The sequence below is a fragment of the Sinocyclocheilus anshuiensis genome, unplaced genomic scaffold (assembly GCF_001515605.1).
Source record: "Sinocyclocheilus anshuiensis isolate Anshui unplaced genomic scaffold, SAMN03320099.WGS_v1.1 scaffold190, whole genome shotgun sequence".
Lineage (NCBI taxonomy): Eukaryota > Metazoa > Chordata > Actinopteri > Cypriniformes > Cyprinidae > Sinocyclocheilus > Sinocyclocheilus anshuiensis.
The window spans coordinates 2,293,107-2,312,649 of record NW_015547663.1 but is presented as its reverse complement, the minus strand read 5'-3'; the positions used below and the strand labels follow the sequence as shown (position 1 = coordinate 2,312,649).

Here is a 19,543-nt window from a genome sequence, read left to right as displayed (position 1 = left end):
GGCTCCGCCCTATGAGCCAGACAACAGCAAGCCGATTACCCGCCCTGTAGTACTGGCCAATCACACAGGACAAAACAATTCAAATCCCGCCCCTCAGATAGCACTGACCAATTAGATTCCACTACATCGTCCCTGCACAAACATACCACGCCCTTCTAGTCACTAACATGGCCGTCACCAGGGAGTGAGTCCAAGGATTTTGAGACGAATATTATTTGATTCTGCTTAAACACTCTTGATGATTGACGATGACACTTGCGGGTCGTTGATGTTGCAGCTCGATAACGTAAGTTTACGTCGATTTAGTGTGATTTGAACATGTAGCCAGTAGCATTTAACCCCTAGGCCACCTCTGTTAACATGAACCAGCTGTTTAGATGATTTATAAATGGTTTAATGATATTTATATATAAAAGACTGTACATTTGACAGCTCATTTCAGCAGTGAGATACAGCAGGCTTGTTTCCACCAGTCTCGAGCCTTGATCAAACGATCAACATGCCAAATGGCAGCTGCCTTTCACATTACCATAGGTCTAATAATAATCGGAAAAACTTTGGAATATAATATTTTATGATGTGTAATTCACAGATGCAAGCTGTTACTGAAAAGTATTTGATAACTTTATGTAATACCACTGCTTATTTACGGGTTCTCTGTAAAAATATACATATTACTCAGAAATGTCTCTACAAAACTTTCATATTGTTTTAGTTGTTCAGATGAATCCTGTGTTGTCATTTCACTCCCTGTAGTCAATTATTAAAGCCTCTAGTAGCATAAACACTAAGTATTCGTGTAATGCTGTCACCTTATAAATCAGGTCAGCACTTCTTTTCTCTCTGAATATTTTGGATTGATTATGTAAGTGCTATTTATGTATGTATGTATGCTCCAGTGATGGTTAATTAGAGTTTTGTGAGCCAGTTTGGATATTCAGAATCAGTGGTGAGTTAACTTGCAAGTTTGCTGCTTAGGTTTGTTTTTCTCTTTAAAGAATAAGCCAAACGCTCAGTGATTTGTTTGTCAAATATAGCGTCTTACCTAGATAGCCACAGATTAAATGATTAAATGCCGTACATTGTTTGAGGTTGTAGCCAAAAGCTGTTTTTGCAGATTGCTGGCACTCTTATATAATTTCTCTTGTTTAATTTTAGACTATCATTACCCAATTGGTCATGTTTACAGTGACATCAGGGGAAACAGGGAAGCTCACCACTTTCATGTGAGCAAGAATATTCATTTTTATTAAATGAAACATCTTGTGTGATTGCCAGAACCTGATTATGTCAGGTTGGCATCAGGTGGCAATAGCATAAGTATAAAATAAGGTGTAATTGAATATTTGAACTACCCTTATTTACAGACAAGCTATTGCTCTTTATTGCACTCTTGTGTGCCGTTGGCAGTGAAATGAGTAAGTGAGTAAAGGCCAGTCTGACCATCTTCTGTAGATCCGGTGACTGACATTTTCAAATAACTGCAGCATGTAAACCTGACTTGGATAATGATGTTAATTGTAGTCTTTAATTATTTGTAATAACTCCTTTTCTAACCTGATCAGATCCCTTTGAATGTAAGAAGAGAGAAGCCACACCCATTCATTGATTCCAGTTCCCTGGGCACGACTACAGCCCTGACATCCGTCCCTCAGACTGGCAGTGCCCGCAGGTGCAGCGTCTTGGAGCTGGGGGCCACAGTTGCCTTCCTCTGCCAACCGGACTGGGATCGGGACAAGTGTGGACCGTAACTACCAGCTCTGGGCATCTCGACAGAGTATGGTGAGAGACGGCGGCTGCCATGGAGCTACAGGATAAGAAACAGGTAAGGTCTTGAGGTGTCTTAATTTTATAGATGAGAGTGGGTTTGCTCAGACTGTTGATTACCACTGAAAATTATTTTTACACTCTGTTTGTAAAGCAACAGCAACAAGAAATCGAGTTGAAAGATTGGGTATGACTTTACATAGATAAGGCAACTTCATCACACTAGTCTCATTTTAATATCAAATAATGTTTAAAAAACTCGAATACAAAAAATCATCGAGGCAAATTATTTCGTTTAATTTTAGAGGTGAAAACTGGCACTCTTCGTGTGATATTGACTAACTTTCTGTGGTATTTTTATGCACAATGGCGTTTAGTCTTTCACAAAACATAACTAACGTAGGGAGGCTTCGTTTAGTCCATTTACTGTAACTACACACGGAACACCGTGTTTCCCCACGGACCATTATTACTGACGCATAACCTGATAAACGCTGGACCAGACCATAGACGATAGACTGTATAAAAACAGGGACCAGACTTTTAAAAAAAGCACTGGACATATTTAAAACCGTAAATCAATATGGTGGCTAGTTATAATGTCCATACGTTAGCTATGTTTTGTGAAAGACTAAACGCCATTGTGCATAAAAATACCACAGAAAGTTAGTCAATATCACACGAAGAGTGCCAGTTTTCACCTCTAAAATTAGCATGATTACAAATGTGATTTTATTCAACAGTTCAATAAACAAGAAGGTAATATTATGAGACTTACGTTTTAGACACTATATTGCCTGTTTTTGCTTTATTTTGCCAACAAAAAAATTCCAAACACACCCACAACACTGTTTTGCGTCTCTGTGCAACATGACGGCGTTTCGTTAAGTAATGTGAAATTGATTTTTGTATTTTTATTTATTTATTTAAATGGGTTTAGTTTTCATGGTTATTAATGTATGCAATTTCAGCAACAAAAATATTAATTTTTCTAAAAAGAAAACAAATTAGTTGTTTATTTTAAGAGATCTATCTTATTATCTCTTGTATATTTAGTATTACTCTTAAAGGGGTCATATGATGCTTCTTTAAAGATCATTATTTTGTGTACATAAAAATACCACAGAAAGAAAGTTAGTCAATATCACATGAAGAGTGCCAGTTTTCACCTCTAAAATCAGCTTGATTACAAATGTGATTTTATTCAACAGTTCAATAAACAAGAAGGTAATATTATGAGACTTACGTTTTAGACACTATATGGCCTGTTTTTGCTTTATTTTGCAAGCAAAAAATTCCAAACACAGCCTCAGCGCTGTTTTGCGTCTCTGTGCAACATGACGGCGTTTCGTTCCTACGGTGCACGTAAGGTGACATGTTCGGTTCACTTAGTTTTGTCGTGGCCACGACATAGTAACTCGTGGGAACGTGATAATATGTCGTGGCCACGAGATATTAATTTGAGGGAACGTCATATTAACTCGTGGGAACGTGATATTATGTCATGGCCACGAGATCATTTTGTCGAGGTAACGTCATCCTTATGACGTGGCCACGACTTCTTATGTTGAGGGAACACATATTTTTTTCTCGTGGCCACGAGTTTAATGCGTAAACAAACCTGCGTGACCATAGCAACCCAGGATTATCAAAAATGGATAAAACATTTTTATTAACATTAAACATTTAATTTACTATTTGTATATTATTATTATTATTATTATTATTACATTAACTTATTAGGGCTATATTTGTATATTTATTGTTATATATACTTATTTCCCCTTTAAATTTGTGTATCGCTTTACCTTCTAATTGACTGATTAAATGTAAGAATTTGACTACAAAGATGATGCACACTTTTAGAAAAAAAAAGGCTTTATAAAAGTAAAAATGCCCATAAAATGTAAAAATCAATTTAAACTTAATTTTAATTTCTATCACTGCTGTGAACTGAACCGCACACAGAATATGAAGGATATCAAAAACAATAGGAGTCAGCTGTCCACTATAGTCCTTAAGATATCAGCGCAATAACACTCTCAGCAAAATATCGTCTAATTATCTTTATTGATAAAATCACAGAAAATATTGAGATATTATTTTTTGTCAATATCGCACACCCCTAGTACTGACAAAATGATTTGCAACGGTCACTTTTGTAACGCCCAGTGTAGACAGCCTCAAACTGTTGGTGTATTTCTGTCTTTTTTTTTCTTCTTTTTTTTGGCTAGTAGAATTTATGAATGGCCGGTAACTTAAAAATTTAGTATCCAAGAAGACAGTAAAGGCTTATGTCATGCTTGAGCTTTAGTTAGGCTGAAACTTGAAAGTTAAGTTGCACGAAATAAATGCAATGTTTAGGTATTATTTTTATTACTATTATTTTGATTTATGTCTTAGTTTTAGTTAGTACTTTACCTTTTTTAAAGTATCGTGAAATTGATTTTTGTATTTTTATTTTTGTATTTTATTTTTTTATTGATATATTTGTATTTGCATTTTGAATGCAATTTGGCAATTAAATACATTAAATGGGTTTAGTTTTCACGGTTATTAATGTATATTTAGTATTGCTCTTTAATAAAGAAAAATGACTTCTTATCCGATTACTCGATTAATCGATGGAATCATCTGTAGAATACTTGATTACTAAAATAATCGATAGCTACAGCCCTAATTCATACAATTTTTTTTGTAGTAGAATTTAATTAAAAAGTATAATCACATTTTCTAAACAAATTCCAGCCACCAAAGACAATGCATTAATTACTCCTATGAACTCAAACTCACTGACCAGAAAACTTTCACTAATTAAAAAAAAAAAATGTTTTATTGTTCTCTGGCATATTTAGACCTCTGTACAGGAAGTGCTGAAAAGCTGGTGCGAATGAAAGTTTTTGCATAATCAAGGTCAAGGGCACAAAATTCTAAAATAGAAAAATGTAATGTTTATTTACAGGGGAATTTCATTCTTATTTTCCGGTCATGAGTATTTTTGCTCTGAGGAGTCCTGTAATAATTAGCTTGAACCATGCCCATATTCTTTTTAATGGAGATGGAAGTTGTAGAGGTTGTGTAAACCATATCGTCTTTTTGACTTTGGACAAGAAAGGCTGATATGTTGTGCCTTTCTTTGTTGCAGTTCATAATGGGCCTGAAAAGCAGTGAGGTTGGCCAGAAGTACTGTGACTTTACTCATAATATCTTGTGAAAGCAGGAGATTTGTTTCATGTATTATCATGTTAAAATACATATTATCATGTTATATGCAAATATGTATAGAAAGGCATATTTATTTATTTTTTGTAATCATTTGAAAACTCATGCCCACAACCTTGTGTGTGGCCTTGAATGTCTAAATTAGCCTTTGTCTGAATTTATTTAGTAACATTGCTTGTGTTGGACAGCATCATTAAAGTCATTATGTGTAATTGGCAGTAATGATGTTGCTGGGATCCTCTCTTAGTTCTTGTCTTACCTGTATTGATTTTGCCGAGGTAAGTGAAGTGTGCTGGGAGAGTTGTTCTCGTGGTACAGGAACAGGGGGATCTGGATCAGATCCTGAATCTGGAGTGCATTGCAAGGCCGTGAGGTTCAATGAGGATGTGAAGTTTTGTTTAGTGTTTTGATGGACATCAGTAATGATTAATATGAAACTACAATAATTTTGTGACTAGTATTTTGGGGGTAAAGTAGTATTTTGGGTGCTATGCTGCATTTCTAAAAGCTGAAATATTTTACACCACCAAATGTAAAACAATGAAAAAACAGAATTATATAATAGTATATTATGTTTTACACTAACATTTTTATATCGTATTTAATTGACTTTAGTTTATATATACCATTTAATATAATTTAGTATGATTTAGATTTAATTTAGCATAATTTCAAAAATTAAGAAAATTATATGTAGTGTAAGAGTGTGTATATAAATATAAGCATATGTTTCTTATGTTTTTATATCATATCAATGTCAAATTTTTTTTAACAATTTCATTTTTTTTTTTTTTCACTTAAAAAAAAAAATTTAAACAGACAGTGTTTGTTATAATTTAATGATTATTTGATCCCTACTTTAGTAAGATTGTGAGGTTCATTGAGGATGCTCTCCGTCCTGTCGCACCCCATCACTGCTAGGATCGTAAATTGCTGTGTTAGCTGGAATGGATGAATGCCTGGACAGGGCGGCGAGGGCACACCGTGCTTTTGCTTGTCTGTCAAGCCCCTCTCCCTCACTTCATACTCCAGTTCTTTCTCTCAAAAGCTCCCCAGCCCTGATATCTGCTCATTCCCTCCGGCTTTTCATCGCCATTTTACACCCTTTTTGCCTGTTCCTCTTCAGGCGGCGTGTCGCAGCTGCCTCTGCAGAGCTCTCAGATTAATTAACACTAGAATTCACAAAATCTCCTTTCTTTTCTATTCATTCTCCTTGAGCTTAACTATTTTCAGGAGACCTGCACACTGTTATTGTCTGAAAAGAGCGCTTGTGTGGTCATCCTCTCTAGTCAGTTGCATTGGTTTTGGTTTGCAAAGCTTTTTTAGCTGGCAGTCTACACCAGGGTGGCTGGGACGTGCCCAAAAGACAGCCTCTGAATGCGCAGAGGCAGAGACTGTCTGTCCAGACCGTGCGACTGATGCTGAAACAGCAGCATACATTATCCCGTAGCACCCCGCCACAATCCTGTCCAACCCACACGCGCACCAGTCGCACATTAGTCTGTCTGCAGCAGAGGGACCTTTCGCAGCCATGATCCTGAAAAATGGGACCTGGTTCTGGAAGAATAAAGTGAGTGGATCTGTGCACACTTCCTATAACAAACTTGGTTGTTTGTGATCTGTCTGAGTCCGATTGTCTGGCATCCAACATTTTGGTCTTGTGTGCGAATCGAAAGGCTTAAATCTGTTGTGTGTGTGTGATTAATCTTGAGTACCGTGAACAGGTGAGAGTCCCGTGCCAGGTGCATGTGCACTCTTCTCGGCTCTGGGCGTAGTTGTTTCATGCATTTTTAAAGGTCTTGAGTGGTTTACCCGTAATAGGCCAGCATGCGTGACTGCATGTGTCCGAGCTGGTAAATCCCTGCTTGTTGATGTGTGAGAGATGCTCGTGTAGGGATTTAGTGCCTCTCTGGCTGTGGGAAAGCGGCGTGTTTATTTATAGTGCTGGGGCCCTCGTTTGCTACTACAGGACCCCAGCCGTCCCAGAAGTGTACTGGTAGGATAACCAGAATTCTTCAGCGAAGAGAAACTTTTCTGACCATTCTAGGCATGTTGAGCAATGAAATTTCTGCCTAAATATATAGGTTTGAGTTACTGCGTCAACATTCCCTCAATATTTTGCATCAGTAGTTCAGAACTGGTGAATAAAGTTAATAAAAAAGCATTGGATGGTTATTTTCTAACAATGTCATGATGAAATGTTACAGATTAAATACAATGTTTGGACATGCCGTCAATTTAAAAAAAAATTATTGCAGCTTGTTTCTCAGATTGGGACAATCTATGCGGCGGTGCATTGCACTTGTGCACTGCACTAGTGATTGTTTAGTTGTTGTTAGTATAGCCACAAGTATACAAAATATTTAATTTTGATGTTGACTAGTGTGATATAGCTCCAGTAATACTAGACTGACTCACTGACGTATTGTAGCACAAACTTGTCTATAAAACACATGTTTTTGGTCTGCCCAATTTTTAATGTCATGTGATAATATTTTTGTTAATTAGGGCAAACTTTGAAGGACTTATTTTGTAAGATGGACCAAGAAAAACTTTTACAGTTTTATTTTAAGTACCTTTAAAGGATCTTTCAAAGAGTTGTATATTGTTTAGTCTATTTTATTAGGGGTTCAAGTGCATAGTGCTGAAACCCTATTGTAATTGTTAGAATGGCCAAGGATCAGCAATCTCCACCTAAAACTGATCGGGCAGACCAAACCGTAAGTCGTAGAGACTTGAAACTTGGAGAGATTGTAGTACTCACACCGTCTACAATGTCACCAAGGCTCGCCCCAATTGGCCTGACGTGGGCCCGCAGCGAATAAAAGTACGAAATCGCTCATAACTCCTAAACCGTTAGTCGCAGACACAAGTGTCTTATATCGGATTTGATTGTCACCTTGGTAAAATTTTGAGGTATTTTGGATTTTTTTGAAAAACCTACTTTTGCAAACTGGTCCCAGGTTTTTCAACTTCAACCCCGATAATCGCTTCTTGCTGCTATATTTCTAAGTTGAATTTATACAATATTTGTGTTTATTATTATATTGTATTTATTTTATTATATTGTTGAATGTTGACTAACCTGTGAAGCTGATATGGCAATAAATTTAAATATAATCAACCAACAGTGCCAATAAATATATAAATGTTATATTTATATGTATATGTATATGTATATGTTATAACTGTTAGAAATGCTATAACAATACGAGCTTCACATTTCTGCATTTAAACTCTCTTACATTCTAATTGCATTACTTAACATGATTTGTATTTGTTTTTATAAACTGGAGGAAAGGAGCTATTGTCTATAATAGACAGCATTGTGGTCACGTTAGCCAAATTTTGGCCAAATTTCATGTGCAAAAGTCCTTTGTCTATAGAAAATCATGCATCGATGTATGAAGCACACCTCTCACAGAATTCACTTTCAAGCAAAGCAGGTTTCTATTGGTCAACATAGAAAATTCACGTGGCCAACTAATTGTGAAATCTGGTTGTGCTGTAGGAGGAGGAGGCGACTCCACTGGGACTGTCCACGGCTCAGGCTCTGTGCACCCTACGGGACCAGCTGTCCAACTTACTGGGACAACACCAGAATTCCAGCCGGCGTAGATCCACCATACAGGTCTGTTCTGGATTGCTTGTTATCAACACAGTTATATTACTTTTGTCAGGGAATTCCTGATTTTGGTTTTCCTCTTTGTTTTACAGGAGCTGTGGGTTAAGAGCTTCCTACATCATGACAGCCAGCATTCGTGCTTCCATTGGCCAGGAGCTGTTCTCACTCTGGTTGTGGTTGTTGGGCTGTTGTGTTGTCATGGCAGTCAGCCAGCGGGCAGGTGGGCAGGGCTTAGTGCCAAAAACTTTTGATTGACAGTTTGATTTGACATCATGTATTGGGAGTTTAGCTACCAGGTGTTTTTTTTATGTAAGTCTCTTTCCTTTTTTGTGTCAGTCAAGGCATAGAGTTGGTGAACGCGGGCGCACTCTTCCTCCTACTGCTGCTGAACCTCTTCCTCATCGGGCGGCAGCAGAGATTACGGATGAGTGAGATGGTGCGGAGGCTCAAGTCCATCATCTCACAGCTGAACGGTGAGAGAACAGCGACTATAAACATCTAAAGAAATCAGTCACGCCTCAGGAAATGATAATGATGGTTATGCTGTGGCTCATCCATCCATTCATGTGCATTATATTTCCATGCTATGCTAAATACACTTTGATATAACTGGAATTATGATAGAGTTCAACGAAAAATTAAAATTCTGTCATTATTCACTGTCATGTCATTGCTAGACTTGTTGTTCCAAGTAAATGTTGACTTGTTAACTTTCTCATTTTTCCCATGGGTTACCAGATTATTTGGAGAGAAGTGCAGGACATCCAATCAGATGGGCCCCCTCTTTGTATCCTGACCTCTACACCCCCACTTCCCCTTCCTGGTCACTGCATTGGACATTCAGAGGCGAGCAGCTGGTTAATCTACCTGTCAGTCTTCTGGTGGAAGGTGATGTCATCGCTCTTAGACCGGGCCAGGAAGCCTTTGCATCTCTCAGAGGCATCAACGTAATGTCAGATTTGAGTTACTTTTTATTAATTTAGTGTGTAGGATATAGATATTTTTCAATATACATAACAATTACCATGGTAAAAGTGTTATTTTAGTAGAAAATTACAGCATTTATTAATATTTAAATGTTATTTGTATATTTTCAGTTCAGTTTTCATTATGGTCTTTTGTCATTTTATTAGTTTTTTATAATTAGCTTTATTTTTTTTTGTTGTTTTATTAATTTTAGTATTTCAACTTATTTCAGTTAGTTGCCAACATTAGTTATTACGTCTAATATTTGTATTTTTTTTTTAAATTTCAGCTTTATTTCAATGAGCAAAGACAATGTTTAATAGTTTTAATTTTAGTTTACAATAACAACACTGCACGGTAACTATAGTTTCTGCCAGAGTAACACAGTAACTACATGTACGGTTACTACTTGTGTGGTGTGACCCAAACACAGTCAATCAGGAAGTATTTGATATTTAATGTGCACTTATATTTGATGAGTGGGATTTTTGACCAATTAGCTTTTAGTGCTCGTGGCTACATAGCATAATGCCTTAGCAATAGAAACAAAGCATGTAACACAATGACCTTTCACTCATTGTGGCTGGTTAGGAAATTGTGGTACACTTTTTAAATAGAGATCCACTATCAAGCTATTGTGATTTTACTGAAGTAGAAATAACTCTATGAACTATATATTGGTATTTTGTACTGTAATCTGAAACTGTACTAAAGAAAAGCTTGGAGAACACTTTATTAATGAGTGTTTCTCTCAGGTTCTGTGGCACTCTCTGTCTGTTCTTCTCAATCACTGTAACTTCTGTTACCAGGACGACGAACACATCGTGCTGGAGCCAGGAGACCTTTTTCCGCCGCTCTCTCCTCCTCCCTCCCCACGCGGGAATGAGCGGAGGGGCCCACACAGACCCCAGCAGTACCGCCTCTTCAGGGTGGTGCGCACACCTATACTCGACAGTGTCAGGTTAATACATCCAAGCTAAACTAACTTGCTATAAATGCTGAAATATGTTTGGTTTGATTAAATTAAGGAAATGATAACTATACATGCCATCTTTTTCTTTGTGATATGTGAACATTTTTGTGTTCTCACAGCAGCTAATAGTAAGTAATCACCTTTTTCTGGCCAATAGGAACAGTCTTGACCTGGCTCTCTCCCGTCCAGTCACAGCCCTTGATAATGAACGGTTCTCAGTGCAGTCCATCATTGCCAAATTCGCCTGTCCTGCTGTATTGGTATGACAAAACTGACCACATGCACAAGTTTTGTTTCACACATAATTTGCCTGCAAACAACATCCTTTTTGACACCCGTATTAACAGTTTGCTGTATTCACATTGCATAGTATGTATGTAGATTTTGTTTGTTGAGCCTGCTACACAAATAAAGGTGATTCTTTTCTGTAAACCTGTTGCAAAAAAGCTATTATGAAGCAGCATAAAATAATGTTGTGAAACACTGTCAATATGAAAGCTGTCATGACTCATGATGCACACATGTCCCAGTTGCAAGATGTGTGATAACACATAACAGTTAAAAAATGTATGTGAAAATGTGTCCATTTACTGATTATGATCTTTGGTCAACTTTTTAATTTATAGGTGGCCTTTTTCTCTATTAACACGATCCGGTTCTTCTGTGACACTCCTGGTCTCACCCCTGGACCCTTCAACTTCCTTCAGTTGCAGGTTGATAATAGTTAATCACAAAATGAGCCAAAACATTTACAAATCAGGATATTTCTTGTTCATTTGTATTTTTTGGAAGAACCAGGTTTTTCACTGAAATTGGTTTCTGATGTGTGATTTCTAGACCTGGGAAAGTGATGTCATTCAAGTGAAATATAAATTTTTCTAGTTGTGCCAAGCTCATAAATATTATTGGGTAAAAATTGTAAATAATGTAAATCCTTATCATTATCCTTATCCACTAAAAGTTTGATGCCAACATTTTATTTGCCACAACAATGGTGGTATTAATTTCTCTCTTTAAAAAAAAAAAAAAGTTTCTCTTTCCCTCTTTTTGTCCTCCTCTTGCGCTCTCTGGTGAATAGATGATGGCTGTATTGCCCATTTTACCTCTTCTGTTTCCTGTGATGTGGATTCTGGTGAATGCATACGGAGAGGCCCGCGTGTTAGCCGAGTCTAGCCGTAACTCTCCCACCGGCCTGGTAAGACAGACAGAACACCACACATTCATTCACTTGTTTATGCTATTCATTAACAATTCACACTCACACATATGCAGACACAAAAAATGCATAACTTCCCAAATCCCACATCGACGGATATTGCTGCTAAATTGTAACTCGCTCAGTCTGTGATTACTGTGTGTATTAACTTTGATTTGCAGCTGCAACACTGCATGAGGAAGTAAAGCTCATTGGCCCAGCTCACACTAGTAGTAGAGAGGCTTAGGGAGGGATTGCGGATCCGAGGTGAAGCGTTTAGGCCAGAGTTGAAATGGAGGGCTGACCGTCTGCTCAGGTGTTTAATCAGACTTTTCTCTCGTCCCAGCTTGCTAAGTTCTCAGAGGACACTCTAAGCAGCTACACGGAAGTGGTGTCCTCCCAGGTATATCCTCTGTATTCCTCCTCCTGTCCCACCCGTTCACCACACGCTTCTTGTGATCTTCTCCCTTGCTCTGGACCCTGCCACAACCGTCATATTTTTTCTTCACCTTTTTGTTCTGATTATTAGTCATGTCAACCTGTTTATCAGAGGAGCAGTATGAAAAGAGCCTGTTATTTTTTCTTGCGTCACCATTTTTTTTCAGTTCTCATTTTTTCTTTTAAAAAACGCGGTCACTTCATCTCACCTCGTTCAGTCAAGTTTGCAAAATCAGCCAATATACACCTGCGGTCTTTCTTATTTATTTACACCTTTTTTGCTTCTTGTGCTGCCGGTTAGTTTGGCACCCCCCCACGCTGACCTGTGACCCCTCGGCCTTTGCCTGCCCACCTTCTGTCTGCCTGAGGTTTGCATGATGGAGTATAAGCTCTCTCTATAGTGGTGGTGCTTGTCTGGACTACATTTATCTCAGTTAATGTACGTTTTGAGAACTTCTGCATGATCAAGACTGTTTTTTCCCTTTAAAATTTCCAAAGTGTGGCAAGTATTTGTCTGCATGGAGAGATCAGACATATGAGCAGACTGAAAATGTTGCACTGTTTTGCTGTTTAATTTCTTATTTCAAAGACTTTGTAATGCAAAAAAGAAAGGTTTTAAGAAGCTCTTCATTAATTTTCTCAGTTTTTTATTTAACAGCTGTGCACAGTTTAAGTCTGAGTGTCTGAGTGTCTGAGTGTGTGTGAGTGTGTGAGTGTGTGAGTGTGTGAGTGAGTGTGTGTGTGTGTGTGTGTGTGTGTGTGTGTGTGTGTGTGTGTGTGTGTGTGTGTGTGTGTGTGTGTGTGTGTTGAATGATGTTTCTTTAAAGACCCAGTGAAATCAAATTTGGACTTTTGTGGAGTTTCCGTGTCTGTTAGATTCAAGGTCATCTATATCCTAGTATAGTCCTTACAGTTGACGTATTTTTTTTTTTTAGCAGACATATTTACAGATGTAGTTTATAAATGTACTAAGGTTAAAAAGTTTGGGATCACTGAAAAATCTCTTGTGCTTACCAACAAGGGTGCATTTATTTAAAAAAAAAAAATATATATATATATTTTTTTTTATTAGGATAGTGTAGAGTAGACAGGAAGCGAAGTGGGAGAGAGAGAGGGGGTGGGATCGGGAAAGGTCCTCGAGCCAGGATTCGAACTCGGGATGCCTGCAACGCAACTGCGTTATGTCACAAATTATATGCACCGACAGGGTGCATTTATTTCATTAAAAACTTTTTTTTTAACTATAATACTGTGAAATAGTATTATGATTTAAAATAACTTTATTTTATTATATTTATTATATAAGTGTAATTTTAACTTATAAGTGTATTTATAAGTTGTAATTTGTTCATGTGATGGCAAAGCTGAATTTTTAGCAGTCATTACTCCAGTCTTCAGTGTCACCTTTAGAAATCATTTTAATATGCTGAAAGTCAGTTAATATGTGGTTTAAATCATTATGTTTTGATGAACGGCAATCAGTTTTTCTTTACACGCACTGATGAATCCTCAAAAATAAGAACAGGAACATGTATTAAGAAAGTAAATTAGTTCAGTTTTGATTTCATGTTGACTTTAAAGGTGGATTCTTGGACCTGCGATGTGTGTCAAAGATAGATTCACCTACCACTGACAGTTTTCAGTTCTTCCTCTCCTGTAGCTGCTGCCTCAAGCTCTCAGTTGTTTGCTTCAGAGTCAAATCTTCTGTCATTTAGTCAATTCAAATTCTGTCTCCCTTTTCCTGTTGCCTGCTGCAAGGTGCATTTATCTTTATGAAACGGCTCTAAATCTCTGAATGCACCAGGATAAACCCAAGACTGGACACGCTTACTGCTGCTTTTTTCTTGCCTGACTATCCTAGGCTTTGTCTTACAGAGCCTCTCTTTGTGTGTGTGTGTGTGTGTGTGTGTGTGTGTGTGTGTGTGTGTGTGTGTGTGTGTGTGTGTGTGTGTGTGTGTGTGTGTGTGTGTGTGTGTGTGTGTGTGTGTGTGTGTGTGTGTGTGTGTGTGTGTGTGTGTGTGTGTGTGTGTGTGTGTGTGTGTGTGTGTGTGTGTGTGTGTGTGTGTGTGTGTGTGTGTGTGTGTGTGTGTGTGTGTGTGTGTGTGTGTGCACATATGCATATATCAGCAGCCGTGTGTGTGTGTGTGTGTGTGTGTGTGTGTGTGTGTGTGTGTGTGTGTTTCGTCTGAGGATGACACCAGATCCAGGATTTAGGTTTCATAAATCCTGAAACTTTTGCAGAGCCGTTCGAAACCCAGAGCTGCTGATACATGGATTTGAGTTTAACTCAGGGCAGATGAAACTCGCTCCATATTTGTGTGTGTGCTTGTGTACAGGAGATGCTTCGCTGTGTGTGGAGACACCTGGTCAGTGTGTTGAAGGGAGAGTCCCAGACCCTCTCTTATACCTCCAGTCTGCTGCACTCGTTGGGTTCAGTCACTGTAAGTGCTCCCCCTGTTGTCCCATTAGAAATATTACACTTTCTGCTTGCAATTTGATGAAAGAAAAATGTATTAGTATTCACTTTAAAAATGAATACATTTGAAAGGACTGTTTTGGCTTGTTTTCAACCTAATTATCAATTTACAGCTGGGCTGTAATTGCTATAGATATTTAGGAGGGCAGTTTTCCTGTTCAGATATTTAAGTTAGTGGTCAATCAATATGCCTCTTTAATAGCAGGACCATTTTAAGATTTTTAAACATTTGTTTACATCCTTGACATACTGCATCTGTATCATGATGGTAATTACCACAAACAGTAATTACAACACATCCCTGAGTATGTATAAACAATGTCAAGTGGTGTTTACAGTAAATAAATAGGCTTCATAATACAAGACTAGAGGGCATGAATGCAGTACTGCAAATAGGCTAAATGTCCAAAACATGATCATATATGAAATATGCATTTAAAATCAGTTTGCAATGCATTTAGAAACATATAAACCTAAGCATAATGTAAACATTGCATGTGTTGTGTGACAATTAGCAAATGATATGCATTATTTAATTTAAGTATACTTTATCATTATCATGCTAGATGGGAAGTGTAGTTGTAATAGCTTTGTAGCTGTTCTTCATCAACAGTACACAAAAATCATTTTTAATTAAAACTTAATTATGATCAATACTGTGGGTGGTATTAACAGTATTGTTGTAGCAATCTTTAAAAATATTTGGTGAAAGTAATAGACATTTGCTTGTAAATTATTCCTTTAGTTTTGCTTTAAATTCAAAGAATAGCATAAGCTTTATTAACTGATAAAGTATCTTATTTTCTGACCTCTCATAGGTGCTGTGCTGTGTGGATAAGCAGGGCATTCTGTCCTGGCCCAACCCCAGTCCCGAGACCGTGCTGTTCTTCAGCGGACGAGTAGAACCTCCTCATGACAGCCAGGATGACCTCAGAGACGACCTTTCAGTCAACTCCCTCTGCAGGACAGAGGACGAGGAGGAACAAGACGAGGTACTACTGATAGCTGGATTGGAGCATCATAATTTCTTTTAATTATGATGATTTTAATTAGGTTACTGCAAAAATGCAGTATGTAATTGTATTTGATAGGGCTGGACTTGAATAAGTTATTATTTTAGCCTCTGTGTTTTGTCTAGTTTCAGTCCGCGTCTGTGTGTTTTTCTGTGTTTAGCCTCAGGAAGGCGAAGCACTGCTGTGTTTACCAGCGTTTGAACCCTCCCTTCACATGGCGGAGCAGGAACCCAGCGAGACATCACATGACACCGCCCGCTCCTCAGATACCCAGCGCCAGCGTCAAGGACCCCAAACCACCCGTTCCAAACACCCATCAGGCTCCAACGTCAGTTTCAGCCATGACACTGAGGGTGGTGATGGCAACGTTGCTCAGGTAGGACTACATCTAAATATTACTACTAGAGCTGTTTCAGGTTATAGCTCTGCGGTTTGGTTCATGTGTTTGTGTGTGTCTCTATTTCCAGCCATGCGGTGTGGGTGATGATCTGTGTGAAGCAGAAGATTTTGTGTGCGACTATCATCTGGAGATGTTGAGTCTGTCCCAGGATCAGCAGAACCCTGTCAGCATCCAGTTTGATGATTCCGGTTGGCAGAATCACCTGCCCTCTTTGAAGCCTCTGGGCTTGAACATCCTTTTGAACCTGTGCAATGCCACCGTCACCCAGCAGCTCTGCAGATTTTCAGACCACTTGTCAAACATGGCGCTGCAGGAATGCCACGGGGTGGTTCTACCAGTTCATGTTCCCTGGGGCCTCTGTGAACTATCTCGCCTTATAGGTAAATGAGTGAAGCATGTTAATAAACATATATTTTTAGGATTTATAATATTGCACAATAATCTTTTATTAATTTTGTACTCCTGTAGCTTCTGTGGGCCACCCGTAACAAGAATACAGGGCTATACAAACACGAACAACATTTTTTTATCATTATTTGACACATTCAATATTTAGATTTTAAAAACTCTTGGCTGATTAATCGAAAATTGTCTTCTTTATCATATTAGAATTATAATTCTGCCCTAAACAGAAAATTCCCAGTATAAAAATTCTGTATTAGTATTGTCGACGGAAATTTAAAATAAAACATGTAAAAACTAAAAACTCACTTAGTCTTTAAAAACACTAATAATTCATATTGCAACGTTTCGACGGATTAGGGCGATGCCTGACGAAGATCTAATTGGTCGAAATGTTGCGTTGTTTATAATTAAAAATATATAGGAGCAGAATCGCCAGTGTGCGGACATTACTTTTGTTTATTTGTCATTTTTGTCAACAAAAATAATGCTGAATTTTCATATCTGGCATTTAACAGCTATCGGTATCAGGTAGAACATTAATATTAGTGCATGCCTCAACCTATAATGATGAATGGAGAAAAATCTCTAATATTGGCCAACATGGATGCGCAAAATATATTTGATATTGTGCATCCCAAATTATTGTTAAACTTTTAGTCTGGCAGTACTTGTAGTGACTAGTGACGTTAAACTCATTTTAGTAACTTAACGTCCTTTCTTAAGATTACTGTTTTTTCCTGTTCTGTTGTATGTCAGGTTTCACTCCAGGAGCGAGGGAACTCTTTAAGCGTGAGAATCATCTGGCTCTGTATCAGCTTCCTTCCGGAGAGAAGGCCAAAGAATCTGCACCCAGGCGCCTCCATCACTTCACCAAACGCCAGCCCCCCATCAGTCACCTCATCAGTCTGTTTGTCAGGGACAGCACTACCAGTATGACCCATTTTTTCACTATCCCACTTCCTGTTTGTCCTTGGTGGTTTGTTTAGTCACTGACCTTTGCCCTTTAAACTCTGTTCAGATAATGTACAGATGCTTTCCCACGGCTCGGCCGACCTCATCCTGGAAGCCTGCACGGATTTCTGGGATGGGGCGGACATCTATCCGCTGTCTGGCTCGGATAGGTCAGAGACACCAATTGAAAAACACTAGTCATTTAGTTTTCTTAATATGCAGAGTGGAGAATTTTGTTTGTGTACTAAACTACTGGTGGAATTATAATTCTGCCCTAAACAGAAAATTCCCAGTATAAAAATTCTGTATTAGTATTGTCGACGGAAATTTAAAATAAAACATGTAAAAACTAAAAACTCACTTAGTCTTTAAAAACACTAATAATTTAATGTGTTCTTTAGCAAAACTCATAGCAAATATCAAATTTTTTTTGCATTCGCCTATAAGCCTATGCAGGTGGCATTGTCTGGACAGCTCAATGGAAAATGTGTGGAGCTGGCTCCAGGCCCCACGCTCTTTTCTGGGGTGGAGCTTCCCAGTACCACCCCCATCAAACACGGCAGCCGCAGGAACAGCTGGAGCTCTGATGGTAAGAGACATTGTCTGTTCAGCTCACAGTCCAGACAGTAGAGCTAAAATATATATCTTGATATGTTTGTCTAGTGATCAGCTGATCCAATAGATACATAGGTAGATAGATGTTTATGTAGCTGGATAGATACGTAGATGGATAGACAGACAAATAGATGGATAGATACATCAGTGGATAGGCAGATACGTAGCTGGATAGATAGCTAGATGGATGGATAGATAAATAGATGGATTGACAGATATGTAAATGGATGGATGGAAGGATAGATACATAGCTAGATAGATAGCTGGATGGATGGATGAATAGAAACAGATGGATAGACGTATGGATGAATGGATGGATGATAGATACATAGATGGATAGACAGATACATACCTGGATAGATACATAGATGGATGAATTGATGGTTGCATGATAGATACATAGATGGATAGACAGATAGATACATACCTGAAATAGAAACATAGATGGATAGACAGATGTGGATGGATGGATGGATGGATGGATAGAGACAGATGGTTAGATGGATAAACCGATATGTAGATGGCTGGATAGATAGATGGATAGATGGATACATAGCTGCATAGATGGATGGATGGATGGACGAATAGAGACGGATGGTTAGATGGATAAACCGATATGTAGATGGATGATAGATATGTAGATAGACAGATACATAGCTAGATGGATAGATAGCTAGATGGATGGATTGATGATTAGATAAATAGATGGATAGACAGATACATAGATGGCTGGAGGGAAGGATAGATATGTAGCTAGATAGATAGCTGGATGGATGGATGAATAGAAACATAGATGGATAGACAGGTATGTAGATGGATGGATGGATGGATGGATGGATGGATGGATGAATAGAATCACAGATGGATAGACAGATAGATACATGCCTGGATAGATAGACAGACAGATATGTAGATGGATGGATGGATGGTTGGATACATAGCTGGATGGATGGATGAATAGAAACATAGATGGATAGACAGACAGATATGTAGATGGATGTATGGATGGATGAATAGAAACACAGCTGGATAGACAGATAGATACATACCTGAATAGAAACATAGATGGATAGACAGATGTAGATGGATGGATGGATAGATAGATGGATACATAGCTGCATAGATGGATGGATGGATGGATGAATAGAGACAGATGGTTAGATGGATAAACCGATATGTAGATGGATGGATGGATGATAGATAAGTAAATAGACAGATACATAGCTAGATGGATAAATAGCTAGATGGATTGATTGATGATTAGATAAATAGATGGATAGACAGATACGTAGATGGCTGGAGGGAATGATAGATATGTAGCTAGATAGATAGCTGGATGGATGGATGGATGAATGGAAACAGATGGATTGATGGATGGATGATAGATACATAGATGGATAGACAGATAGATACATGCCTGGATAGATACATAGATGTATAGACAGATAAGTAGATGGATGGATGGATGAATAGAAACATAGATGGATAGACAGATAT

General features: G+C 38.1%; 1 protein-coding gene across 1 annotated transcript in view; it reads left to right on the top strand.

Moving 5' to 3' along the window:
• The first annotated feature begins 154 nt into the window (after positions 1-154).
• The window catches only part of LOC107702490 (transmembrane protein 94-like), a 31,000-nt gene continuing 11,611 nt past the window's right edge, over positions 155-19,543 (top strand). Inside the window, exons 1-18 of the mRNA XM_016504836.1 lie at positions 155-286; positions 1,566-1,825; positions 8,501-8,620; positions 8,707-8,834; positions 8,951-9,087; positions 9,353-9,561; positions 10,390-10,541; positions 10,711-10,813; positions 11,180-11,266; positions 11,632-11,748; positions 12,095-12,151; positions 14,523-14,627; positions 15,481-15,654; positions 15,836-16,051; positions 16,143-16,455; positions 17,237-17,410; positions 17,499-17,628; positions 17,833-18,020. Coding sequence (XP_016360322.1) covers positions 1,802-1,825; positions 8,501-8,620; positions 8,707-8,834; positions 8,951-9,087; positions 9,353-9,561; positions 10,390-10,541; positions 10,711-10,813; positions 11,180-11,266; positions 11,632-11,748; positions 12,095-12,151; positions 14,523-14,627; positions 15,481-15,654; positions 15,836-16,051; positions 16,143-16,455; positions 17,237-17,410; positions 17,499-17,628; positions 17,833-18,020 — 2,434 coding nt within the window. The 5' untranslated portion in view covers positions 155-286; positions 1,566-1,801. The remainder of the gene's footprint in view (positions 287-1,565; positions 1,826-8,500; positions 8,621-8,706; positions 8,835-8,950; positions 9,088-9,352; positions 9,562-10,389; positions 10,542-10,710; positions 10,814-11,179; positions 11,267-11,631; positions 11,749-12,094; positions 12,152-14,522; positions 14,628-15,480; positions 15,655-15,835; positions 16,052-16,142; positions 16,456-17,236; positions 17,411-17,498; positions 17,629-17,832; positions 18,021-19,543) is intronic.